At 44.2% G+C, this 27752-nt stretch overlaps 1 protein-coding gene and 1 long non-coding RNA gene across 8 annotated transcripts in view; one reads left to right on the top strand and one right to left on the bottom strand.

Moving 5' to 3' along the window:
* Positions 1-21501, bottom strand: part of LOC114843400 (uncharacterized) — a 24190-nt gene extending 2689 nt beyond the window's left edge. For 2 of the 6 annotated variants that reach the window (XR_008692938.1, XR_008692939.1), the window contains exons 1-3: positions 13465-14098; positions 6760-6808; positions 4337-4512 (exon numbers count right to left, since the gene is read on the bottom strand). This is a non-coding gene — a long non-coding RNA (uncharacterized LOC114843400). The other 4 variants (XR_008692937.1, XR_003783579.3, XR_003783577.3 and 1 more) reach the window with 4 other exon arrangements.
* si:dkey-79d12.5 (protein BTG4) lies at positions 20349-27752 on the top strand. Of its 2 annotated transcripts, XM_029129900.3 has the most exons (6): positions 20349-20448; positions 23331-23495; positions 25669-25850; positions 25965-26102; positions 26253-26547; positions 26673-27752. In XM_029129900.3, exons 3-6 carry the CDS (start codon positions 25678-25680, stop codon positions 26877-26879), a joined length of 813 nt encoding a protein of 270 aa, XP_028985733.1. In that variant the 5' UTR covers positions 20349-20448; positions 23331-23495; positions 25669-25677; the 3' UTR covers positions 26880-27752. The 2 variants fall into 2 exon arrangements, with proteins under 2 accessions (XP_028985733.1, XP_055359407.1); XM_055503432.1 differs by lacking the exon at positions 20349-20448 and having other exon boundaries at positions 23222-23495.

The raw sequence follows: 27752 nt of genomic DNA, 5'->3' as shown, positions 1-27752 counted from the left end.
AGGCTTGATTACTTGTGCATTCACACACCAAATCGCCCCGTGCACATGCTTACAGACAACACACACACACCCTTATTTACCCTCCACGCTGCATTCATGGTTTCCAGCGTCCCCTCCTGCTTTCATTGCACCTCAAAGTCTCCTCTCTTCCTTTCTCTCTCCCTATTTTACTCTCTCTAGTCGTCATCCTTCCATCTCACTCTTTTGCTCTCACGTTTTCCAAGCCTTACGTCTGTGCTAGCTCAGTAAACCCCCTCCATGGGCGCACACACACACACACACACACACACACACACACACACACACACACACACACACACACACACACACACACACACACACACACACACACACACACACACACACGCGCGATCTGTGAGCTGCCTGTGTGAATGTGTGAGATAGGTAGAAAGAGAGAGTGCATTGAGTGCATGCATGTGTGTGTGTCTATGGGTGTGTGTGTGTCTGTGAAATTGAGAATGTGTGTGAGAGAGAAAACGAGAGAGAGAGATGATGGGGGAGGGTGGGTGGCAGAAAGGCTAGCAGAAAGTGGGGATGCAGGGGGAGGGTCAGAATCTCTAATAGGATGAGAATAGAGAGAAAATATGAAGCCCAGGAGTCTCATGAACCTGAGAGCCTGACATTACTGCCTCCTATGTGTACAGCAATCATACCATCATCACATTGATTACAGGATTTATAGTGTTGCACCAACATAACTCCAAATTGCAGCTGGAGTGACATCAAACACTAAATGAAGCCATTGTGGAAAGCTTTGCCAATTACACCAATGTGCTTTGATTACAGAGCTTGACATCAGAGGTGGACAACTACACAGTCGACCTTATGGAAATGATATATAAATACTCTATGCATCAAATCAGTTAAAACGTTTTATACCTTCAATATATCTGACCATTGTCACATCAGTTCATACGTTTAAAGGAAGTTTGATTCCAGCATTTATCTCATCTTTGTGAGGACAGAGAGCAGCAGTTGTGTTTGTTGGATAACAGAATCATAAGGCCCTGAGGGAAATTCAGAAATGAAAGTAAATCTAATTTAGGGCCACTGATTGGCTGCCTGTTCAGCAAGATGGAGCATAAACACTGCACTTGATGTGTAAGCACCATTAATGGCCCTAAAGTGTTCTGACCATGTTGTACAACAGAGATTATCACCCGAGTGTGACACACTTAGAGAAAATGAGGGTAAACCGACAAAGAAAATACATAGTTGCTATGTACTGGGTCCAAAGGAGCGAAGAGAGACCGAGCCCTGGAATGAAACCTCTGTGATCGACAGCTGCTTCACACAGCCAACGGCCACAAAAACAGGTATGAAACTGAGAAAAATACACGAACAAGTGAGAGCAGTTAAAAATGTAAAGACATCAGACAACTGATGAACAAACCCAGCTTCTCCGTATCACAAACGCTCTTCAGAAGAAGCTTCTGTTTTATAATGAGGGTTCAACCTTTCAGATATGTAGGTTAGAATATAACACCACACTACACATACATAATATCCTATGAATATTCACCACACACTGCTTATATACTTGACTGTGTCACTGTAGCAGCAGGTTTAAGACACTTACTCTGACGCCAAATTTACTTCCCGCTTTGATCCTATTCTGTATGTAAGCGACTTTATTCAGCGCGTCCCTGCTCTACAGGACCCAGCACATCCTCCTCCGTAGCCACGGTCATACTGTAATGCCAAGCCATTTAAATTAGCATAGAAACAACATGCTGACTGGCTTCACACAAGCTGCGCGGTCCACACTGTCCCTCCGCACCGAACACTGGTGCAATATGTGCCTAAGTAGCGCACATAATCTGTCCAATCCTGCATTAATGTCACCAAGGCAAGTTCCTGTGCGTTTTCCACACACGGGGATCGTGAATAAATTATAAAGCGTGCAGGAGTCTTTTCCCGCTCGCATCCGTCTGTCTGTCCCCTCGCCGATAGATTACATTCGAACATGTGGGCGCCATTTTGGCTTGAACGTAAGATAAAAGCAGTGTCCGAACCCGAGTGACAAACGTAAAACGCCACAGACAGGTGTGTGGGGGAGTGTGTGTGTGAGTGTGTGTGTGCGCGTGTGTGTGCGAGTGTGTGTTTGTGCCTGCGGCTGCACTCTGCAGTGCCACAGAGACAAAGCACTGGGAGTGCTCCATAGGAATGACATCATCAGTCTGGGATGGTGTCTGCCTTGTCTGTCTCCGGATCGGGATGCTCTAGTTCACCAGGATACGCAGAGAGACCAGAGCTGGCGTCAGTCGAGACATATTTGCTCATTATGAATGTTTTAAAACTTGCCTGTGTGTGTATAGGCAGGAAAAGTACGTATCTTTACACAGAGCGACTGCGACGCCGCGAGGAACCGGCGCTGATTTAAGACTGGGAGAGGTTGAGGCGTTTCGCTCACGCTTCCAATGTTGAAACACATTTCCCAGCAGCACACATGCATGTGGATGCGCTCGCGCAGCAATCTGCTCGCAAATATGCGCCCGGCGCAGCATCTGCCAGGGCGGAAAGTGAGCCAAGTGGAACCAATGGCTGGTAAAAACAGCCCCTGTTGCAGGCTGAGACAAAAAGGCAGAGCACACAGCCCTTCCCTCCGTCCACATTAGCCCCGCGACGTTCAGCTGTCTGATCGGGCAGGGGAGCATCACTGGTGGATGATAAAGAACTCCACGACTGACAGTGCAGAATCAGCACAATCCTGATGCATGCGCCCCCTCTCCGGCGGGGAGGAGGACCGGCTGCAACGCAGTGCAGATGGCTGCCGTCTCCAGCGGAGGACCAGCATGCTGGGGGGAGGCGGGGAGGGGGGGGGGTCGTGGGGAAGTAAAGTGGATGAATTAGTGTGATGGCATGTGTTGGAGGAGGCGGCAGCACACGCAGCCGTAACATGGAGGCAGCGTATGTGTAAAACGGGCGGCCACATCCCATAATAGAGCTGACGAACCGGTGACAAGCAGGAGGTCATGGATTGCTTTAATGTGCTGTGTGAGGCTCGAAACAGAATGAGGGTATGGGAAGATTAAAACATCGCATTCATAAATGCGTCTAATGTTGGCGTGTGGTCTTAAAGGTGCTTGTGTGGCAGTGGGAGCCGCATCCACGCACTGGATGCTGGCTGTTACAAATATTACACATAACGATACACAATCCCTCGGGGATGTTAGAAAAGCTCCATGAGCATTCAGCCCAGAGGGAGAGAATCTGATTAGACCTTGAGGGGATGAAAGGCATCGCAGTTGAAAAGGACAACTCATGTCATTAACCGCTAGGAGATGCTTTGTTGGAGTAACAACATACTTACTTCTCTGCTGGGGGTGAGTTAGACGCGGTTAGAAGTGACTCCGCAGGGAAAGCTAGAAGGTTGTACAGTTATCTCCGTGCTGTTTATTATGCGAAACCATACAACCAACTACCTCACGCTGCAGAGCACAAGACAGTGGAGTCGCTCCCCGGCCGAGAGTCTCACCAGCAGGTCTCAGGTCAGGTGAAGTCCAGCGTCATGAATGAGACATTTAACACAGGTGTGTGTGATGCACGTAGTCTTTCACCTGTCTACACATCAGCCACGTCATTCCTTCCTGACTGGAATCTATGCGCATGAAGGTATTAAGTAAGAGAAGAGACTTACCCTCTGGTTTTGTCTGACGAGATGCTTGTCACCTCTCTTTAACATGAAATGGGGGATTTAACATGCACTGACGCTAGAGCTGGGAGAGTTCATCTGTGCCCCTGCACCTTTGTCGCCAGAGGAAGCCGCAGCGGCGCCGCGGCCTGGAGGTGAGTTACACCGAGCAGGTGCATGTGCGAGCCGGCAGAGCCTCAGCTGGACACATGACTTACAAAGGCAGTGGAGGAGAAGGTGGAGGCCGACGCAACCTGATGCACTGTGGGAAGGTGGAGGAGCGCACGGAGCCCGACGTGGGACAAAGACTGTTCATGTGAAGTTTGTCGATGTCAGAGCACAGCTACGAAAATCCACTTTTACACCCCCGTGCCTCTCATGCAGGCGTAAGCACTACAGATGCGCTTGCTCATGTTCATTCATGCCGTTCCCCTCCATTTCTGAGGAGCTGTTGCCCTCTACTGGTGCAAACCGCGCCTTCTCCTCCAGCGCCGCGGCACCCTGACGTCTCTGCAATAGGGCATCGCTGACAGCTGCAACCCGCTGTTTACAGCCAATCAGGAGCTGGCAGCATGTGGACAACACATTGCGCCAGAACGGACTCGTGCTAAAAATGGTATCCATAACTATCACTGTAGCCAAGTCATTATTAAACCATCATGTGTGGAAAGGCACTCTTACTGTTAGCGCCGCAGCCCTTCGTTCAGATCAGCTGTCTGGTTGGACTCAAAGCTGGCAGGTTATCATGGGAGTTAAATGCCATCTGCCGAAACGCTGTCATCGCCATCACGTCTCCTGTCAGCTGCCACGTCTAAATCTGGGCGACTTCTGCTTCCACTTCAGAATAGGAACTTCCTCTACATCAAGCGGAGGAGAAACAAACAACTCTGAGGCCAAAACATTTCAGATCGGCGGATCCTCCCTGCAGCAGGCGCGATTGTTGCACGCTACAGTACCACATTCGCTGGCACAATGCTACATTCCAGCAGCTACAGGCCGGGAGTGTTATGTTACTCCGAGCACAGAATCAGACGTAACTGGGGCAAGAAGATACGCGGCCAAAACGCCGTTTGAAGCATTTCGGGCAGAAATGCGTGAACAGTCGTCAACGCGGACGCGGTTTCATGATTGCAAATGTGTTGAGCGACACTCCTGAGTCTGAAGAGGAGCAGAATGTGGGAGATGTGCTGGCGGCGTTGCATCTGCTCAAGAAGCATTACAATGAAGATAAGAATGACCACACCTATCTTTCTGCAGGGCTCATGTTGAAGCTATGGATTAACTATGCCCCAGAGGACAGGCAGACGCAGGGAAAAATAGAAACTGGATAGCCCATTTAAAAAGCGTTTAACCACCTGGGGAGCGTGCTTTTGAGATTGTAAAATGTTGCCAGGTGAATTTGTGTCCCGTCCTCGCCTCCTCTTTTTCACTATGTGTTCGGAGTCCTAATCCTCTCCTTTGTGCCGCTCCCTTTCACTTTCCAGCCCCAAAGTGCCCCCCCTCCTCCCTCCTCTGTTCACTCAACCTTCATCTCTGCTTCAGCCCTCATGGGTTCCCATTTCCCGCGTCTTACCCTTCGATTCACCCTCTGTCTTCACCCCACCCCCCACCCCACCACCCCCACCCTCACTATCCACACACTACCCCATCGCCTACTTTATTTTATGTCCCGGGTGTGCCGTATTTTCACAGTCAAATCACGCAGAAATGCAGCGTAATTGTGCCAGTGTCAGCTATCCCTGCGCTCGCTCCCTCGCTCGCTCCCTCGCTCGCTCACTCCACCCTTAAGCGGGCAGTGAAATACTACTCTGCTATGAAAAATGTCTGGCGTGATTCATAAGTGGCGTGGTGTCACTTCAGATTCAAAATTCAGTGACACACACTGGGATCTCTCGTAATGGCTGCAGCCCTTAAAGGCATGTAAGACGTTTACTCGATTAAGTTTTTAAATCGGTAGGTCATGAGTCGAAAATACTGGAACTTTGGGAAAACTAAAAGATGATGATACCTAATACCAAAGCTATGGACCTGAGTTCTAATGCTAAATATGAATATATGGCCTTTGCCACTTCCTCTGACTGAGGAACATCACCAAAAAGGAGAAACCTTCTATTCTGAAACATGCATGTTTTCTCCCAGGTGAGAGCAGTGATCCACTCTACACTAATCTGCTTTGGTTGACACCATCCTCATGTACCAAGATGGCAAAATGAGTGTTGCCATGGGAACCTTTTGCCTGGCAACCCCACCGGCTTGGCAACTAGCCAAACAGTTGCTATGGCACAGTTGTCAATCTACGTAGTGCTGCAATTGGTGTGCGTCTGCCATTGTGTGGCTCCTCCTCTTCAAAGTTTCCAATCAGATGCGCGATGAACGTGTGTATCTGCTCGGAGATCGCACGACGGGTTTTAAACCAGTTTAAGCGTGTGCAGGAGATGTGGTGAGAACGTGTGGTAAAAAAAATGAGGGTTGGTCTGTTATCTGCCAGGCAAACAGCACGGAGGCAGCGGCTTTGCGTTTGAAAAATGGTTGAGCTCCTCAAGTACTAGCATCATGTCATGTGTTAAATATTAAATGTCAGCTTTCAACTGCATCTGGACAGCTGGTGCATAATTATTACACGAACATGGGAATTTTAAATACCTTGTGAGATTGTTTCTCGCCAACAACTTCAAGGACGCACAATTCACTTGAGATAAAAGTGTAACGAATGAATACACAAATGTGCGGATGTTTGCACAACAACATAATGAGTAGATTTGTGAGTAAAAGCTGTTTCTTTTAATTATATCCAACTTCAGTCAGCTACGAAACTCTATAATAAAGACAGTTATGCTGCTGCAGAGATCCAGGTTATAAATAAAACCATAATTTGTGTGCAACTAATACTTGAAAACGGTGAAGCGTTCTGGTCACTAACCATTAAATCATGTGCCAAGAATCCATTTGTATGCATGCCAAGAAAAACATGATGGTTCATTCCTGTTGAAAACTTCACTTATGGACAATAATAAAGATTATAGCTTACGTGGGTAGAAAAGCAAATGGTTATGGAAATTGACAGATGGGCAGATGATTGAAGTGCATAACAGAAATATTGTTACCTTGAGATCGCTCATTCATTAGTCACCAGATGTTCCAGGACGCAGAGGCCTGAAACACACACACACGTCCAGAGGTTAGAGGGAGACGAATGACCTCATGAATAGAAAGAGTGTTTAACCAAGAGGTCATGGGTTCAATCACTGCAACAGCTGAAGTGTCAATGGGCAACACAATAAAAAGCTCTTCCTAAGTTGGGGAAGAACATCAGCTCCACGCTCCACCGTTTTAGTGGTGGTGCAAAAAGGAAAACCAACGCGTTTCATTCTGCTTAAATCGCAATCACAAGAGATGAATCTGTGTTTATTTATAGAGGAGCCAGCAGTACAGCATTGTTCATGCTGCAGACTTAATTGCATTATATTTACTCTTTTCAAATGCTTTGTGTTTTATTAATACACGTTTTGATAATTACAAATTTATCCCAACACAATAATTCAGCTTGCTGTGTTGCGATGGTGAAATGACTGAAGGACATCCCCTTTAGAAGCCACGACTTCAGCGTGTCACTGCTCTGAGGTACGGAAGGAGATTACAGATGCTAACAATCTAACACAAATTCAGTTTCATGCCTTTCTGTTTCAGATTGTAGCGATAAACATCTTAATATCCGAACGCTATCTCAGTGCACACATGTGTTACTCGGTGTGGACACAGCAATGCGGCAGCTTGGAGCACTAAGCCTCCTGCTCCGGTTTGATAAATATAACTTCAAACGAAGCAGCCAAACGGCTTTAGCTGGCCGACTGCAGGAACATAATAACCCTCCACCCCGCGGGAGCACCTCCAGTTCATTTACCCTTGCGGAGCGCCGTGTCTGCATGTGCACGTGTCTTTGTTTCACTGCAAGCCTCTCGGAGGCTCCCCACCTCCTGCGATATACAAAGCGGATGTATAGACAAATGTTTTGGACCTCATTTCTGAAAGGGGGAATGCAGCTCCCCTCCTTCTCCTCCTTTCTATTTGCCCCTCACATGTAATGCCTGATTGACCACAGCAGCCTTATAAGAGGTCAAAGGGCAGACAAAACAGTCTGGTGTCATGGCAACCTGTGTGCCACCAACCAGAATAGAAAGAGGGCACCCAAGGGGGGTCAAATGAGCTGTTAGTTAAACCTGTAAGAATACCGCTTTGTGTTTAGATGAAAGTGTGTGCGACATGCAAACAAGTACACGCACACATACTTTAATACGAAAAGGACCTTTTATAATGTGCACTTCAGAACAATCAAGCCAACACAGTGAGGTGTAGCCCCTGTCCTGGTATCGAATGGCGCGCTCGCCGCAATGGTGTGTGTTAGCTGCCGGGCATTGTGTGTGTGTGTGTGTGTGTGTGTGTGTGTGTGTGTGTGTGTGTGTGTGTGTGTGTGTGTGTGTGTGTGTGTGTGTGTGTGTGTGTGTGTGTGCGTGCGCACACGGGAGACACTCTTGCGTGAAAGGGTCTTTGTGACCGCTCGATGCAGTGGCAGCATATACGTGATGGGGGAGGGGGCCAACAGATAAATGGGAAGCAAATGCATTCAGATCAATACTAAGCTGAGAGAGGGTGAGTGAGGTTGAGGAGAGAGAATGGAAGGCGGCGAGTACAGAGGGAGGTGCCACAGAGGGACTGATTAATCATTCCTGTATTGTTATTGACTTTCTGTTAAAGGGGGTGAGTCAGACTCTGAATTATGTGTCCGTACTTGAGTGTATGTGCGTATGTGTGCCTGTGCTTCGTACTGTACTCACTGCGAGCGCATACTCATAAATAACAGGCCCAGACTTCCCTCAGGTTCAGCCCCGTAGCTGGTTTCACCGTGCTCTGCCTACCTTTTCCATCGCAAGCATGTACTTACAACTTTCAGGCTCTTACTTTGCATATTCAGCACAATTAAAGGGTTTAATTATTCATGTTCCGTAAAAAGAGCTAATAGGCCTTTCCATTTCGCACAGGAGCGGGGAAGCAAAAGGGGGCGAACAGGAAATCCCCTGCGAGGAGTTAATGAGGAGCCGACGACGGAACAGACACAACAGAGAGGGAGGAAAGGGAGGGAGGCAGCCAGAGGTGGAGGAGGGGAAGCACTGGCCTGACATCTGACCCTCTGGCTGTGACCTTGTTCACTGTCTGGAAGGACAGACAATAGACACACCTGAGTACAAGCCACGTGTGGGAGCACACACACACACACACACACACACACACACACACACACACACACACACACACACACACACACACACACACACACACACACACACACTAGCAGCAATCTCACAATCTGCACCAAAATAACTAATTAAATAAATAAATCTGACATAATTAATTTACGGTTTTAAACAGCATAACATCAATGTCAGCCATCGCCAACGGCAGCGCTTTCCTCTAATTACGGCGCTTTAAAACCAGCCACTTATCAGCGTGCTTGTCAAAGGACGGCCGGCCAAGCTAACTGAATGAAAACCCCATTCAGCGTTACCTTGAACTTGAACAATGTGTCTGGTGTTTGTGCTGAGGCCACTTCCTGACCTTTCCATTCCTCTGTGGAGGCAACGGACCACAACGTCTCCTTTCATCTTACAGATGTGACCCCAACGGCCCACACTGACCACAGAACAGCCAGCTATGGCACATTTTGCCTCCAAGCCTTTGACATACATAAGCATAATATATTTTTTCATTTAATGATGCACAAAACACTCTCTTGTATTATAACTAGCTCATTCTAATCTCCAAACAGATCACATTATATTATTGTTAAACACATTTAGTAAACCTAATAATTTATCCAGCGCACAAACAATAAATCTTGCCTCCATCTAGCCATTTTTTCCCTTCACACACTTTCTGTCTCGGCTGTTTTTACCCGTTTGTCTGTTGTCTGCTTCTTAACGCCTTCATCTTTCGCTTTCCCTTTTCTGCACCGTGCCCACCTCCTCGCTGTCTGGCACCACAGAGCTGGCACACTCGAGGGTGTCGTTGTGTGACGTGGGCAACTGACACCTCCGACACCACTGCAGAGCCTGTTTATCGCTGTAAACCATAATGGATCACCATGTGAACGCCATCAATATGTTGCCACAAGAGATGTAGTCACACTTCAACCTCCTGATCCATAAACTTAGAACTGATGCCTCTATCATTTTAGGACCATTCATTTATTTTTTTAATAAATCCAATTGATGCGAAAGAACAGTAAATATAAAGCCTGTCACTCCTGAACATTTCAAGACTTTAGGCTGGTGTTTATTAAAGATAAATAGGAGACTATTAAAATAAAAGACTTTCCCTCCGTTCAGTCTTTCTGCTACGCACCTTATTCCAGCTTTACATTTAGTAAGTGCTCGTCTTAATTTATAGCAAACTATGACTTTGACTCTAGTGTGAATATATCTACACCCTTATTGTGAGGATATTATTTATTTCTGTGGCCTGACAATTATAATAGCTGATGTGATTTTTTTACACTTGTACCGATGGAGGACAATATGAATAGAAAATGTCAATCAACAAAGCGTAATTCCTTGTGAACCTGCTCCACACGTCACAGACAACCAACGTACTGAAGAGGACACAAGGTCAGTAGTTCAGAGTCTTGCACTCGACCACGCTGAGATTCAGTTTCACTCTCTCCCGCTTTTACCCAGCTCAGACCTCCTGAGAGTCTTTAGATGTCTCACAGGCATCTAAAGATCCCGAGAAGAGACACGCATCAAAAAGTAGAGCGCTAGAAACGTGGTGATACACATCAAATACGAGACGGAAGAAGCAGACGTGCAAGGAAACGAAGGGATAGAGACAGTTCGGCGAGGCAACACTATGACCTACTAATGCAGAACTGAGGAATTCTCACTGCTGACTCCCAACACATTCCTCCAGCCTGCAAATATTAACCCCCACCTCACCACCTCTGCCTCAGCCTGAATGCACAAAGCAGCCACCTGGCCTCTCCATGAGGAAACTATTCATTGATATCAATTCAGTTGCTGGGGGAGATTTTTAACACTGCAGGGGGGAGGGAGGAGAAGCACAAAGCGAATAACTGTACGTTTACTTTGGGCAAAACCGGGAGTCGAGCGGCGATTTGTCCTTCCATACCTAGAAATCATGTAATAGCACGTGACTCATCAAATGTTTTTTTCACGTTTTAGCATTTATGGAGAATAAAGAAGAAAATATTGTGTCTATGCGGCTTTCTGTGAATAAAGAACGCGGCTCTTTAGGTCTAATCATCAGCTGGCTGCAGAGAGCGCCTCATGCCCACATGGAACAGAACTGTGTTATGGCAAACAGTGAGACGGATGATTGCTCTATTTTGCAGCTACACTTAGGACTTAACCTCTCCAGATGCAGATGCTTACGTAAAAGCCTCTGCCAGTTGCTGTCAAAGCACTATATATAGTATATGCTTCAATTAACATGCGAGGACCATGTCAGCACGCTGGTTGGTGAAGGTTTAAGGATGCACGGCTGGGCAGTTCACTCGAACAAGAAGAGATCAGGCCTGTATGTCAACTGGCACAACAAATTTTAATTATTCACCTCCCGCAATGGAACGAAGCCTTTTCACGTCACTCGGAGATTCAAAGTGGCCAAACTTTCGAGCAGTGTAGTTATTAGCAGGAAAGGCCCTGTGGGCATCCAGATGGAGCTGCAGCCCCCTTTTCAACCCCATGTCCTACAGCAAGCAGACAAACACTGAAGCAACTGGAACACTGGATCCACAGGGAATAGCTCCCACTCAGACCGTGAGAGAGCTGTGGTGCATCCACAGCAGTCACATGGTGCAGTCCTTTCTCTCGACGCCGGATGCCGCTGCCTGTTGTGTGTGGCCCTGTTCCCATCTCTTTCACACAAGAGCTACATAATTGATAGCGAAGGCCGAGTTATTTTTTCATAAAGTGAAACACAGTAATGGCTTCCGCTGCACTCTAAAGTTTAGATGTGCTGGGATCAGTAAGTGGCGGCCTCAAGTTGAAGAGGGTTTAAATAAGAGACAGGTTCATTGTTGGCGGAATCAGCTGGGCTAATCCATTATTTCAGCCACTGTATTGAGTATTGTTGAAGAGGAGAGGTGCTATAGAGGCGAGCTGAATGCATGATGTTTTGTTGTGTTATGATATGGACGTATTAATGTCACGGCAGCAATCACAAGGCCGATGGTCTCGCTGAGCTGAATTAATGTTCCTCTCTTTTCCGTTTGTTTGTAAAAGGAGTTGCAAAGCGTTTGACTCTCAAATTATGCAGAAACCACAGATGTTTATACTTAGCATAGGTAAATCACTGAATCTGAATCTTTGTCACGATGTAAGTACATTTTAAATAACGATTTGCAAAAATAATACCATTTGAACTGAGTCAAAATTTGATATTAACACTGCATTGGTTGATCCAGGGGAATTGAAGGGATTATTGTCAATTTTTCAAGGTCAGCTTTAGGTCAAGTTTAATCTTGATCAGTAATTAAATCAACACAAAATGAACTACATTGCAAATGAAATTAACTGCTCATGATTCCAATGTTCCATATAAAAGCATACTCGCCCATCTAAAATATCATAGACTTTTCACAGTTCAAAAATAACCAAAAATATAATCACAATGTCACAATATTTAATGTGCTCGGTTTAACCATATCCCAAAATGCCAATGATTGTGTGAGCTGTGCTAAGTGCCTTAGCTACTCGTGTATCTATGGACACCGGCAACCAGTCATCAAGGTCGGCTGACTAAGTCTTGAGGTAAATCTGTTCACAGATACTGTCAGTCATCAACAATATCAAAATTCCGATTACCCGCACAATCACGCTGGGATTTGCTAACCAAGAAAACTGAGTTTCTGCATTGGGGCCAATGGCGCTGCCTACCCTGCAGACAACTGGGGTTAGCTTTGAGTGTTGCTTGCATTCAGGGGGTACAAATGTTGAAATCCTCTATCTCCATGGAGATGGACAGGCTTGTTAGGAGCACGGGTAGACCATAAGTCCTTGAGGACACATGCGGGGGACCAAACTAACCTGTAGAGATTAAATAATGGAGGCAGGACGGAGGACAAGGAGCAGCGAGGATGGGCGCAGGGGTGCATGTGTGCAAGGCATTATTCGAAGGATTCCGAGGAGCGAGTTTGGCTTTGGTGGAGGCTGAGAGGTCCATGCATGAGGTCTGACCATAGGCAGCATAAGACGGACACAAACCACAGAACTGCGTAAGGGTGTAGTAGTGGGTGGGACGTGTCAACTCCAAAGGGAGCACGACGGCCGAAGAATTCAAATAGTTCGTGTCATCTTTCAAACCGTTTCATCGGATGCAACTAAAAGAGGTCAAACTAGTACAAAACCATTGGCTTATTAAGCGCCTGCTCCAACACGGTGCTCCGACAGCGTTCAGCACAGTAACGGCACGAGACGAGCGTTCTTCCTTCCCCTCCGTCCTCACAACTGGGCCCCAAAACCAGCCTGAGCCTTTTCCGACCACTGGGCTTGATTTCAGGCGAGAGCCGTTTCAGCAAACATACATGTGAATTATACAGCAACAAGCACAGCGTGGAGACACGGGGGTGCGATCTAGCAGGACTAGGAAGGAGGGAACACGACTGACAGAGGGTAAATCTGAACAGAAATAAAGGCGAAACACAGCAAAAACAACAAAAGACACAACATTGGGTTGGATAACTTCTGTTGTTAAAACAGTTCGAAACAGATACAAAAGACTTTCAGCTCATCGTTTACCTTTTCCCGCGTTTCTCTCGTTTCCAACTTGATTCCTCCTCTGCCTCTTCTTCCTTACTCTCGAGTTAGTGCTTTCCCTCCTGACTTGCAGCTTTTGCATCTGTGTTTCCCTCCAGACCCGTCACATTTTATCCGCTCTTGCCTCATCTCCTCTTCCTCAGACACCGTGTCTCTCTTTTTTTTTTTTTTTGCCACCCCTTCCGCGCTAGGAACTTTAAAGTGAACCGTGCCCTTTGGACAAAGGAGATCAACGCGGTGAGCCAAAGTACAGGAGGAAAAGGCAAGCAGATGAAGTCACGGGCAGCGGAGTGAGAGGCAGGTAGTGCTGCTGCTCAGTTTGTGCCCGGGATAGCATGTGCTGAAGCCGTGAGGAGGCAGTCCTACGCTGAGCGGAGAAGAGAAACACACAAAAGACTCGGACTGCAGAGAGCTGGGAAAACAAGGAGCGTAAGAGAAGAAGAGAGAAGGCATCAGTCATCATGTGTATGTATGTGTGAGAGAGTGCATGCGTGCAGGGTAAAAATGAAGGAGAAGGGAGAGGGACAGGCAGAGAAAGGAAGGTGGGAGGGAATAGGAGTGTACACGAGAGGGGAAAGGGGGAGGAGACATTTTTTTCCTGTTCACATCTTTTTTAATCCCCCCCCCCCCAAAAAAATGATCCCTACTCTGCCTCCATGTGCACAAGCGCCTTGTCCATAGGTCATTATTTCTGCTTTTCCACGACTGCTTTTCCTTGTCATATTCCCCTTTGTCGGAGCCAGCTGTACCTTTAAGCCCATGCACTTGAACTCAGGGAGTGCTTTTCTTTCTCGGTGTACTTCCCCTCCGCTGGCCCCCCAGCACACAGGAAAGAGACACAGCTTGCAGGAGGGAGAGAGAGGGAGAGAGCGAGCGGGCGGGCGAGCGAGCGAGCGCAGGACAGAGGAGCAAAAAGGGGCAGAGGGAAATGCAGATGGGGGAGGGGAAAGGTTTGGTAATGGTGGATAAAAGCTGTGGAAGACTTTGGAGATACACACGTACGGTGCATAAAGCAATATTTAAATGGAAGCTCCAGTGGTCTGATGCCGAGGGAGAGACAAGGCTGCTTGCGAAATACTGAAAGTATGCCCATGTGTTTGTAACTTCATGGAAGCATACAATTGAGAAAGTGCAAGGTTAAGGTCAGCCCATTAAGCCGAGCCTCACATATCTGCAGAAAATCTCCATGGCAACTAGTGACATGCAGGTGAAATGTTTCATAATAAGACAAATTGTTTGTGTTGTGGGTCATGGAGTGGACTATTATACCAGCCCATGCGTTTATCCATTTTCCTTTTTTTTCTAAAAAAGAAAGCGAGTGGGCAGCGCACTCACCTTGACTGATTTAATTGTTGAGACAGCGGAGGGGGAGAAAGAGGGGAGTCAGGATTCGATCGTAGGCTAGAGGGGCCACATGTTAAACTCACCGCCTCTCACACAACAGGCTGCATATGTTAGCGTTCGATGTTATACAAGTAGTCCCTGAACATTTATTCAGGGCCAGAGTTTGCACAACAGTCTGTGGATTCATAAATACACGTTGCATCAAAGTAGCAGATGAAACATTTTAGCATGTTAGAAATGGGCCGAAGGGTTGAAAGGGTATTGAGACAAAGAATAAAGTCATCTGATCTTTAAGATGTAGCTTCAGGAGACAGGGAACATGGTGCAAACATTTTAAAAGATTGTATGGAAAGAAAAAAAAACATCTACCAATTCACAGAAAAATAGCATTAGTTTTTAATAGTTTAATAGCATTAAACAGTGATGGATTAATATTAATCAGACTAAACTTGTGTATTTTTATTTCCAGACAACAAACAGAAAGATCTTTAATTTAAACCTTGAGTTATTTTTGACATTTTTAGAGTGACTTAATGAAATTATTTGCCCATTTATTATTTCTACTATTCATTATCATTTAGTTTGTTTAATAAAATGCAAAACATTTTGTTAAGTCAAACCCTGTGAACAATGTAATGACTGAAATATTGGCAATAAATATGCCCATAAATAAGCCTGAATGTCAAATTCAAATGTTTTCACAAATAAAATGCTCTTGTTTATCTTGTTAATGGCTTTTAGATCCATGGGAACAAGTCTTTACAAACCACATCTACAACCCAAGACGCACGCAGTGAACACAGCAGTGTGCTGTAATGATCTATACCGTCACTGGGGATGTCTCATAATTCTCATGAAATGTTAAAATGAAGCTGAAAAAACTGTGGCTGGTAAAAACGGTCGTGTTGCCCATAAAATGTCAAACACAGAAAAGTCAACTTTTTCCAGCTAAAAAGGAGGCCACTGCTCTAATGCATCGCAAATACAAATAGGTATCGACCCGGTGAGGGGGGGAGGAGGAGGGAGGTTCATAAAGGTCAAACGAGGTGTGTGCTGCATTCACCCACACCTTTTGTTCAAGAGGCAAACCTACATTCCACACTTAGTGGGGACCACAGGGCAGTGAAGGAGTGGATGCCACGTGAAACACACCTCACTCTTTTAATGCAGACAAACTATCCCCCAGCCCAAGGACAATCATTACCTGAGGGGAAAGAGGCTGCATGTGTGTTAGGGGAAGAGATGCTTATACTGGCGCTGATCTTGAAAGGGCCGGGCCGATCGATCGCATTAAGCTCCCTGCGAAAGGGAGAAATCAATATGTTTTTAAAGGCGAAGCAGGCTGCATGTGGTGTATGCGTGTGGGCTTCATTGATATTGCCAGACGCGTTCAGAGAGCGGCTGTTCCTGAAAAAGAACGATCACATTTCGAGGTCAAGTGGATTCATTTCCAATACTTATCTACAAAATCGGGACACTTGTGAGGAATTATCTGCATGAAAAGTGCGTGCGTGTGTGTGTGTGTGTGTGTGTGTGTGTGTGTGTGTGTGTGTGTGTGTGTGTGTGTGTGTGTGTGTGTGTGTGTGTGTGTGTGTGTGTGTGAGTGTGTGTTACAACAATCCCACGCTGGTTTCCCATTATCACTGAGGAATGCTCACCATTGTCTGAGAGCAACAAATGAAACTCAGGCACAGAAAGTCACTCGTTTCAGATAAAGCTTGGTTCATCAAGCATCAGGAATAAAAGTGAGAAACAATGGCCTGTGACTCTTTGAGAGAAATAATTGCTTGCTTAAAGACACTGCCACGCAATCAATGTTACAGTTAACAACAGAAACTGCCTGCATGAGTTCATCTTAAGTGAATGGAGTGGGATGGAGGTCAGAAGAAGTGAGAAAGACGATCACAAGGGAAACAGAAGGAGAAAAGGCAATTTAATTTCCATCGATCATCAAAACAAGGCTAATCGATAGAAAAGACACCCACTCTCCAACACTTTCTACTTCTCACTGCTTTGATGCTTCTGCTTCTCGCTATCTGTTTCTATTGCTCTGTCACACACACTCGCGCCAATAATTCACTCTTGACTTGGCATCTGGGGCAGGCAGTGTGATCCGGCAGAGGCAGGGGTGCAGAGAAATGTGCACGGACCCTGCCTTCAACCTACCTGTACTGACGCCAACATACGGCTGCGAGTGACATGAGAAAACAGAACAAAGTGTAAATGGACAATGAGAATCCACGTGATCAAATGCAACAGACACAGGACACGAGAGGGCTAAGCTCTCCAAATAATTTAGACAAAAATAAATTTTAAACACAACTTACACCTGGAAAAGGCATTTGCAGTCAAACACAAGTATTCGAATTGGCATTAACGTTCTGTTTAGTAGTCTGACTATGGCGTTTTTCTTTTTAAAGAAGCCAGTAACAGACTTGAAGCTAGGCTGCCCTCTAGTGGTTGCAACGAGAAACACAGACAACGTTCTAACTAACTCTCAACCACATTACTTTTTGGTGAAAGTTTCTACAGAGCGCCTTCATCCTTATTTCCCCATCTGCTGCTCTGTACTCAGACCTTTACATACTAAGCTCTGACAGAGGCTGGCGCTCGCACACTGTGTGATTTATAGCTGCAGTCTTTCAGTCTGTGTTGCTGTGAACTGCTGATATTTATGGACTTGGTATTGATCTAAGCTTAGTGACTCGCAGCTTGTTCTGGTCGAAGCTCCGGTCAAAAGGGCACTGGGCGCCTATAACAGAGCTGCAGTAAGTTAGATAATTATTAAAATGAATAAATCACAGATCAGAAAACAACTGCAGTGATGAAAACACAGGCTAGGGACTAGTGTTAAACTTATCATGTCCAACATACTGCAGTCGACGTTCACATCTTTTTTATAGGCCAAAACATTTTCAAGGTTAAACAAAAACTAATGATGGGATTTTAGGGACTATTAGTTAAGCAACAACATTCAAATAGATACCAATAAAAAAAAAACATTTTCATAATGAGCCCTATAGTTTGTATAATGAGTACATGTACAGATTTTACCTGATCCACAGCTTTCTATTCAAATTACATTGTTCAGTAAATAGCCTCCATTAAAGATCTTGTATAATATAAAATCTGGATGTTTTTTTAAAAAAACAATGATCATACCTAACACCCACATTTAATAATTAAAGAATTCTACAGTTCAGCAGTGATGCAGCAATGCAACGTTTTCTATATTAACCCTCCCCAATTATAGTGTAGTCTCATTAATATAATACTTTGCCTAAAGTATACTTTAAAGTAGACCTGAGACTAAAGTGGAGCCAATATCAGCCCCATATAAACCAACTAATACTCTACATAACTTGTTAAGATAGCACTGGAAAATAAATGTTTTATTACCTGTTTATACACAAGATGCTTTGAAATAATACTGACTACAATATATTTTCTAGGGATGGGTTTTGATCGTAGGACTTGCCACTTTGCCTTGTGCTTTAATATTTTAGAAGGTTTGTAAGTAATAAAACAAAGATTATGTTCTTGGCATCATATACATGTTGAAAATGAACACTCAAGTTGTGGAAAAGTCAGTTAATCGTTACAGCTTCAGGTCAAGGGCCTTGACAAAAACAGCCCACACCCGGGTGTGGTCGATGCAGCCCGGCACCTCCAGGACCTCTGCAACCAATCAGCCTAATAAAAGACCTGCCCAGGATCTGTTTGTGACATTTGCATTTGGTAGCTGCTCAATATAACTTTTAATGTGTGGTGTAGAGGGGGGTTATGCAAGAGAAGGCCACCATGGCTGGGCTAAAGGAGCCCATTCAATGGCTAAACACACAATGAACCCAGAGACACAGTAAAGCATCAAAAGTGGTCAAATAATAATTTAAAAAGTATCTCAGAAACAGGTAAAATGAGTGGAAGCTCAGCAACACACCTGAAAACCACAAGAAAACTAAAGAGAGGATGACTCCAGATTCCTTATATTTGAAAAAAAACCCACTACAACACTTAGTCAGTAACACAAAATGATAATAAATGTATCGGTTGGAAAAGATGTATTATTACAGCCATATTGTAGACAAGTAGGTTTTAGGACAGGGAGCAAAAAAGAATACATGCACAAACATTAGCTTGAAGATAATTAAGATTAAGATTATTAGCTTGAAGAACCACATCACTGATGTTTCTGATGAAGTGGGTGCTGATGAATTCTGAAGTGTTTGCTTCACACTTGGCTAAAGTATCTGTTAAGATTTAACCCATTCCTGCAAACTGATAAATAAAAACTGATGAAACTTTAAATTACTTTCAACACTATGAAACAGGGTTTGAATGAAGAATGAACGGCCCAAGTATAAAATCACCTATCACTGAACTTAGATTATGAATAAGATTCTATCTATTATTATATTTTGTTGTTATTTATCACTTATTCATTCATTAGTTTCACGATTTTTTTTCATTTCATGTATTGTTTATTAAGCATTTGGTTTTTAGTCTGAAACCACATAAACATAAATAGAGGGACTGAAATATGGGCAATAAAACTCACTATTGGAGCCAAAAAATGACAAGTCATTAGATCTTTATTTACATCTATAAAAATAAATTGTTCCTTATGCTGTAAATCTCTGCTTTCCAACCTTTGTGACTCACTTGGAACTGGCTGAATATATCTGGTTTGAACTTTGAGCTGTTCAGCTAATTATGCCGGCAGACGTTAAAGTGCTACATCTTAAGGACGTGTAGATTCAATGAAGCACTTCTTCTATCTGGTCAATGCCTTTAGAAACCATTTCACGCTGCTGATGGATGATGACACAAAACAACTCAAGAGGCTCTTAAAGCAAAGGGCCATTCTTTGTTGGTCAAGTCAGTCGCCTGAGCTCAGCCCAACAGAACAGCTTTTCACTACAGTGAAAACAAAAAGAGCCAGAAACCAGCAGCAGCTGCAGCAAAACGAGTAAAAGGAAGAAAAAAGGTCACTAATGGCACTATTTTCAATTTCCAACCCTGTAAATTAAAGTTTGCTCCCACTTTGAATCATTATGCAGAGCTGTAGAGAAAACCACTATGAATGACCTTATCTGGCAACACACAATTTCAACCATTGTAGTGAATGAGACCGTTTTGCTACTGGCAACTGATTTATAGTCCTATTAGATTTCAGCTGTTCATAACCATTTTTCATTAACTATTACCTAGAGATGTTTGTCCTATGGGGTGAGATCTTTATCTTTAATCAAAAGCGTAGTTTTTCAATTCGAGAGCGCACTTTAGCGATTTAATGTTAATATTTTGTAATGCTTGCTCTCAAAACCCTTTCTTCGCTTTAAAAATGTCTCTGCACGCGCTCAAAATTCACTCTGCACGCGCTCAGATTCACTCTGCTCGCGTTCAAATCTTTATTCGCGCTTTCAGATTTCCAGCGCTCGCGCTCAAATCCTCCTCCTCGCTCTCGGTTCTTGCAGCTAGCACTCATTTCGTCTCAACGCGTGCTCTCGCTTCCAGGACCCAAGACAATTCTATCAAAACTCACCAGCCAATAGGAGGCCAGGGCTGCTGACCAATGGCATGACGCTTACTTTTGCCATGCGGAAGAGAAGCATTGAGAAGGTAAAAGGAACACGGTAACGGTATTTCGGTTAAAACGCTAATTGAAAGCAGTAGCGTCACTTATTATGGAAATTATGAACATCGTTGAGCTATTTTGCATTCAATTACTTCGCTAACGGTGGTAATCGATTAAGCTAGCTTAACACAATTGGATCCAAAGCATTAACAGTCCAACATGATTTTTATTTATAATACGATGTATGTTTGTCCATCTAGCTCTTACGTTGGTTTGAGCACAATAGATGAATAAGGAGACATTAGACCATCAGTAAAGCTGTGATTTTTGATATGTTTAAACCTGTTTAGCAAAACTGTTTAACTTCATCAGAGCACAGTGCCTCACGCGGCGCCCGTTTATTACACTGGAGGAAACAGATTCATCGTTTCAATGAATGTATTTTGATTAAAACTCTAATTGAAAGCAGTAACGTCACTTATTGTGGAAATTGGGAACATCGTTGAGCTATTTTGTATTTAATTACATCGCTAACTGTGGTAATCGATTAAGCTAGCTTAACGCAATTGGATCCAAAGCATTAACAGTCCAACATGATTTTTATTTTATAATACGATGTATGTTTGTCCATCTAGCTCTTACGTTGGTTTGAGCACAATAGAGGAATAAGGAGACCTTAGACCATCAGTAAAGCTGTGATTTTTGATATGTTTAAACCTGTTTAGCAAAACTGTTTAACTTCATCAGAGCACAGGGCTTCACGCAGCGTCCGTTTATTACACTGGAGTAAAACAGATTCATTGTTTCAATGAATGTGGAAGGTAAAGGGGAGATAAGTAATGTTTGGAGTTAACTGGGAAATACAAAGAATTGAATGAGCTGAGCAAAGGCTAGGGTGACTTGATTCTCCAGACAGATGTAAAACAAATGTTTCATTCGATTCCCCACACTAGCCGCCGAAAGAGGTGAGACGAAACGCGGAAAAATAAACAAATCAGCTGACCATCTGCACTGAGAATCTGCCGTTGGTGCCGTTGACTTCAGCTGGTGTCTGTCCTGATGCACCGCACCCGATGATCTGCAGTAGCAGCTCATCGCTTTTTCAGTCTGACTGGTTAAATCAGTTTAGCGATCTAACCCTGGTGCTGATGTTGTTGGGCTTGACATACACTTTACAGGGTGACAGGTTTATTTCAACAAAATATATTATTCCATCTCTCTGTCAGACGTCAACAAGACTAAAGGCAAGGTAAATTAGATTATGCGGGTCACCTTTTATGAAACATATAATGAACGCATCATAGCATCATACGATGTACTAGTAGTCCACATTCTGTTTTGTTTTTTGGGGGGATGGAGGGTTGGATTTGTTTTCGGGTCTGTTCTGTGTTACGTTGTTTTATATCGAGGGTCTGAGAGTAACGTAATTTTAGTTGTCTGTAGATCCAAAACAAAACATTGTAGAAATTGACAATAAAGTTGACTTTGACTTTTATTAATACACGGACTCTGAAATACTTGTTCTAAATTCACTTTGCTTCTTTTCCGCATGGGAAAAGTAAGCGATGGTGTCATTGGTCTGCACCCCTGGCCTCCTATTGGCTAGTGATTTTTGATAGGATTGTGTCGGGTCATAGAAGCGAGAGCACGCGTGAGACGAATTGAGAGCAAGCAGCAAGAACCGAGAGCGAGGAGGATTTGAGCGCCAGCGCAAGAAATCTGAGAGCGCGAATAAAGATTTGAACGCGAGCAGAGTGAATATGAGCGCGTGCAGAGACAATTTTAAAGCAAAGAAAGGGTTTTGAGAGCAAGCATGACAAAATCTTAACATTAAATCGCTAAAGTCCGCTCTCAAATTGACAAACTACGCTCTAGATTAAAGATAGAGATCTCACCCTATATTTGTCAGGGTTTTTCAATAATTTAAAAATATTCTTATTATGAATCAGTGGATACAGAAACTCTGTTTTGTAACATGGGGGGGTTCATCTGTAGGATTAATCCATCCTAAAATAGGTTAAACAAAATCAAATCAGGGTTCTGATACAAGTGCCAACAATGTTTTCTCTTTATCTTTTACCCTTGAATGATGCTTTAAAGCCAAAATAAGTCAGTTCATTTTCATATAATATTTTCCAATATCCCCATACATTTCCTTATGACTAAGTTTGCAACCTTTTGTGTAGCCATTATTTACCACCCCAACCAACTTATTTGCTTATATCCATACAGTTGCTCATCTGGGGGGATTCTTCTTAAATTTTATCTATAGCTGAGAGTATAGCTGAGAGTACTACATTGCATGAGGGGACTTTGCAATTTAAGGAAAAGAAACTGAAGTTAATTTATGTGACAAAAGCCAACATGATGGTGACTTACTGGGAAAAAGTGCATCTTGTAATGGGTGAAAAATATGACCTAGAAAAATAAACAGAATACAGTAAAATAAAAAAAGTTAAACAAATACTTAATAAAACACTCATACTAAATTTAAACTAAAGAGGATCAGAGAAAAAGAATTGGTGCAACACTCACAAATTATAGGCATTACGTTTACTTGAACTGTTGTAAAGTAAGTAGAGTACAGTTGTAAAGTACCATATAAAGGATATCAACCTACAAGATACGTTTATTTGCTTTGTTAATATATTGGAATATTGCTGGTAAATACGTTATATGATGAAAAAGCTCCACAGAGTATTTTTATAGAACGTTAAAGTTGTGCTGTGCTTTGGGAACAAACCGGTACAAGTTGCAGAAACGGTTTTTCCCCCCCCTCACCCCTCCCTGCCCTCCCACGCCTGAGGCCAGCGGTTACCTGGTTACGGCGGCAGTCCTTGTTTGGACTGGGCGGGGCCTCGCCGCAGGCAGCCTGTCGCGCTCCTTAAAGGAAGTGAGTCACGCTGACGGCAGTGTTACGTTTCAGTTGCAGCAGCGACCGAACGAGGAAGCAACACGTGCTGACCATAATAACTCCAACGCATCAGAACACCGAGCGACGAACACGTAGCGACGAGAAGAGACCAAAGAGTCGAAGGCGATCAGCCAGCGCCGGTTTTTTTTCACCGAGACGATCCGTTCCTCGTTCACAGTAAGTAGCTTTATTTTGTTTTACCTGTACTCCCTCTCTCTCTCTCGTCTTCTTTTTTATTTAAGTTGTATCTTATTTTACGAAGCTGTAAGCTCCCGTCTTCATGTGATGCTGCCGTGTCCCTCAAATAGTTACGTTAATGCCCTTTTCTATCTTGGAGACTGAGGAGCGCACTTTTATTCTAGTGTATCGTTTGTGAGGGTTTTTTGTTAGGCTGATAGTGAACTTGTAACGGCTACTTTAGGGGAATAAGACCTAAACATTATTGTCAGTTCTCGATTTTTATTTTCACGTCTAGTTTGAAGTAAATAAATGCGGTGGCATCTTTAGGGCAGACTCCGCTAACTTTCTAAATTTCCATTGGGGGTTTCCGCACTGCCAGAAACCATCACAATGTTGTTTCCACCGTGACGTTTCCTTTCTAGCACAGTTAGAGTATCGGCGCTAGAACTGTAGGTTGCTTTCGTGTGTTTCGATTAGACTCTCTCAGCCACGCACACAAACACGTGGACTCTCCTTGAGCCGTGCAGTTGTTGTTTCTTTGTTGCGTCCCCTTTTGTTTCGCCTAGACAGCGGAGAACTCAGACAAAAGACCGCAAAATTATAGGCGTTTATCGCACATTGAGTCGTGATTGCGCTTATGGAGATGTGATGTGCTGCTCGGAACCCATGGCAGGTTTTGGTATGCTAAACGCGCATTGGGCAGGTCAATTGGCTGTTAGGTTAGGGGACACACAAGGAGTGGGGATCCACCCAGTACCACTCTCTGACCACAGGACGGGGTGACTCATGTTGATATGATGGTTTCTGTGTTGCTGTGGTTTGCAAGTAGTGTAAGTCAGGTTTGTAGTCTTGAACTTACAGTCAGAACTTTTCCTGTAGAGGTTTGATAACAGCGGCAGGTAAATGGTAACACGGGGGTGATAGCTGGAGGCCCTTTGGAGGGATTCACTATCCCCTGTTTAGATTGAAGAAGTGGTGCTAACTGTCACTGAGGGAAAAACATAATTATTGAGACATGTTCATGGTTTTTCACAGGATGCCAGCTAAGCACGTGACTCATCTTGCATGAGTTCAGTACATTGTGTTACACTGAATCAGATGAGATTTGTGTGTTTCACTTGTGTGAGAGACTGATCAGCAGACAAAACAGTTTGCTTAGATTACATTTTTATGAATGCAGTTACATCATAAAAATGGCCAGCTTGGCTTACTAACTGGTTATTTATGTTAATAGTGGCTTTATATTGCATGTTTGTTTTAGCATACACACATACAACGCTTTCTTCTGTGTGGCCAAGTGTTACACTGCTCAGCACCCATGGTGGTTGTAGTAGAAATCAAACAGGAAAACCAAGCAGACAAGCCTGTGTTCACAGACAGACAGTTGCATTCTGCAGGTCAGCATGTTGCTAGATGCTCGATGATGGAGTGTATTCAGTAGTGACAAAAAGGGAAATGTAACAACAACACCGGCGACGTTAACATGACAAACATGTGTAATTTAACCCTGTTTACCTCACAGACTAATAGGTGTCTAGAATGACAAAGCTGCTATTTGGCCATGTAAACATATGGCTGGTAACCCACAGGGAGCCTCGATCAACCAAAACATATTTGTTAGGGATTTACAGTTACTCTAGGTCAACTTGTTTCTCTTTGGGCAAATAATAATTGTAACTGTCATCACGGAGTGAAGCAGTCATGGTGTATTTAGAGCCGCAGGAGCAGAATGGCTGTCTGCAACCAAAGGTTCAAGGCTCAGCTCAGCAGTTCTGCCTGCAGCGTTTGAATTGCCTTGGCTTTTGTTAAACACCGTTCTGTACGGGTCAGGCTGACACTGGCAACCAACCCAAACAGACACACTATCAGAAGATAAACAGAACAGTGAGCTCACTGGATTTGCATGGTGAAATACTTAAATGGCAACAACACAGCAGCAGCAGTTTGCATCTTATTTGCCTGTATACAAACTTTAGCCTTTTGACAACACAGCTGTACGATTCCAGGCTCTAGTTCAGGTAATAGATATCAGACCACAGCACCCTTGCAAATCTCACCAAATGGAAGTCATTCGCTCTACATCTGTGCAAAAAACGCAAGCGTGTCAAGTTTTCACAAAACCACAGAGGAAAAAGTAAGATTGTATTCTCTGTTGTTTCTGTTTCTGTAGGTGTGAATCATGAAGCGGGAGGTGAACGCTGCAGTGGCCTACCTCCAGCGTATGGTGGTGGCCCGTAGCAATCTCGACGAGGCAGTGGCACAACTGTTTGCTGAGAAGCTACAGAAGCTGCTGTGCGACAAATACAATGACCACTGGTACCCTGACTGCCCCAGCAAAGGCCAGGCATACAGGTAATTTACCAGGCACACGTGTGTTTTTTTTTTTTTTTTTAACTGAATGTCGTGTTTTTAGATAATTCAGTCTTGGGAGAAAAAAGCAGTTTTTAACGTACTATTTCCTTACAGGTGTATCCGTATAAATAATGGACAAGTGTGTGATGATGTGCTCTTACAAGCGTGCAAGGAGATTGAGATCACACCCAGTGAGCTTTGCCTGCCACCCGAGCTCACGCTGTGGATTGACCCGATGGAGGTGTGCGCGAGGTGAGTCGGAGTGGCCTGCTGAGACACAAAGCTACCCAGGCAGCCTGCAGCTACGAGGAGGCGTTTAGTCTAGCCACAAGCAAGTTGTCACCATGCGTACATCAAGGCAAACCAATGTGTGGTTTAAAAACTTAATTTCCCTCTTCGCAGATCTAAAGAGCACTATCGGCCGTTCACAATCGCCAGATTCAACAAGGAGTCAGTGGGCGCTGGAACGCCGGATCACACGTCCGACTATCACTCCGCCACCTCTTCGTCCTGTAGTTCCACGTCATCAAGTGACAACGAAGAGGAAGCAAAGGATGGAGAGACGGGGCCAAAGAAGGTGGAGGCCGTCGCCACGCCGCCTGCGGCCGAAGCAGGCGTCTGCCCAGTAGCGATGGTGCCCAGGATTCGTAGGAGATACGGAGATGGACCATACAGGACCAGATGTTTCAGAAATACGGTAAATGTTTGTTTTTTGTCATTTTATGACGATGTTTGTGAGTTCATCGAGTACCTGATGAATTAGTTACTCAAATTTGTTGTGCTATTGATCTAATCCACTTCTTCCACTTCCTCTCTGTGCAGCTCTCTACCAGCATCCACTACTACTACAACCATGCCCCAGCTTGCCCCCATTACAAGAAGGCCACCACAGTGTACCTCACCATGTGCACGGCCCCGCCGCCGCCTCCACCCCAGCAGGTGTTCAGCTACTACATCCTGCCGCAGCAGCCTCCGCAGTTCATCATGCCTCAAGCCTCTCTGCACCCATGGGCACCTGTGATGAATTAGCGCTCGTACCTGCGTTTTTGAAGGTGGATAGAGCACCTTCAACTGAGTCGTGTCACGAGAGACACAAATTTTTAGCTAAAACCTGAGCCTGATAGGGACCTCGAGCTGCCCAGTACAGTTTCGTTAGTATTCGTTGAACAAACGATAAAAGTAGTTTAGCTTATATTTACTTATTGATTGCCTGATCGTGGCGCAGATGCCATTTTATTTCTCTAACAATCTTTTTGATGATTTTTTTCCGAACGCGTCGGGTTTGCACTGCTAATGTTTTAATTTAGTTTTCGTGGGTAGGATGAATTCAGTCTCTGAGTGCGTGGATTACCTCAGGGACTCGGCACTATGCTTATGCCAAATTACTGTGTTCAGGTGGTTCCTGTTAACCTGCAATAAGGTTTCGCCAAATCTCTACTGTGTATACCTCACAGTTAATCGTTGTAGAATGTGATTCAGGGTTTCACTTATTTCTAGCTAATGACAATGCACATTAAGAAGCTTTTTAACTAACACGCATACTTTCTAAACTTTTGTTATTTATTGTGCCACTAGTGGATGGCACTCAACTTGAAGCTGATACGTTATATATTTTACCAGTGGTTGCTGTATAGTGTAAACAAAATAGTTTTAAACTCTCGCGATGATGTATTATGCACCTTTTTTTCTTTTTGGATTTTTGCTTAATTTTTTATGGCAAGTAGCTCTCTGATATGCAAAGCAATGCAGCAAGACTCTTTATGCAAAACGTTTAACTCACAAAGTGCTGATATTATGATGATTTATGGTGTATTTATTGCAGACTTTGCATTTTTTCTTCGTGCCTAAGCAGTGTTGTGCCTTTCTTCACATTACTGAAGAATAAACGTCATTCCTCAAATA

This window comes from Betta splendens, chromosome 16 (genome assembly GCF_900634795.4).
Source record: "Betta splendens chromosome 16, fBetSpl5.4, whole genome shotgun sequence".
Lineage (NCBI taxonomy): Eukaryota > Metazoa > Chordata > Actinopteri > Anabantiformes > Osphronemidae > Betta > Betta splendens.
The sequence above is the reverse complement of the archived record's forward strand: the minus strand, read 5'-3'. Positions and strand labels throughout refer to the sequence as shown.

Coding starts and splice junctions, on each gene's coding strand:
- si:dkey-79d12.5 (XM_029129900.3), top strand. CDS start 25,678: ATGAAGCGGGAGGTGAACGCTGCAGTGGCCTACCTCCAGCGTATGGTG. Junction 25,851..25,964: donor AGCAAAGGCCAGGCATACAG/GTAATTTACCAG, acceptor ATTTCCTTACAG/GTGTATCCGTATAAATAATG. Junction 26,548..26,672: donor CCAGATGTTTCAGAAATACG/GTAAATGTTTGT, acceptor CTCTCTGTGCAG/CTCTCTACCAGCATCCACTA.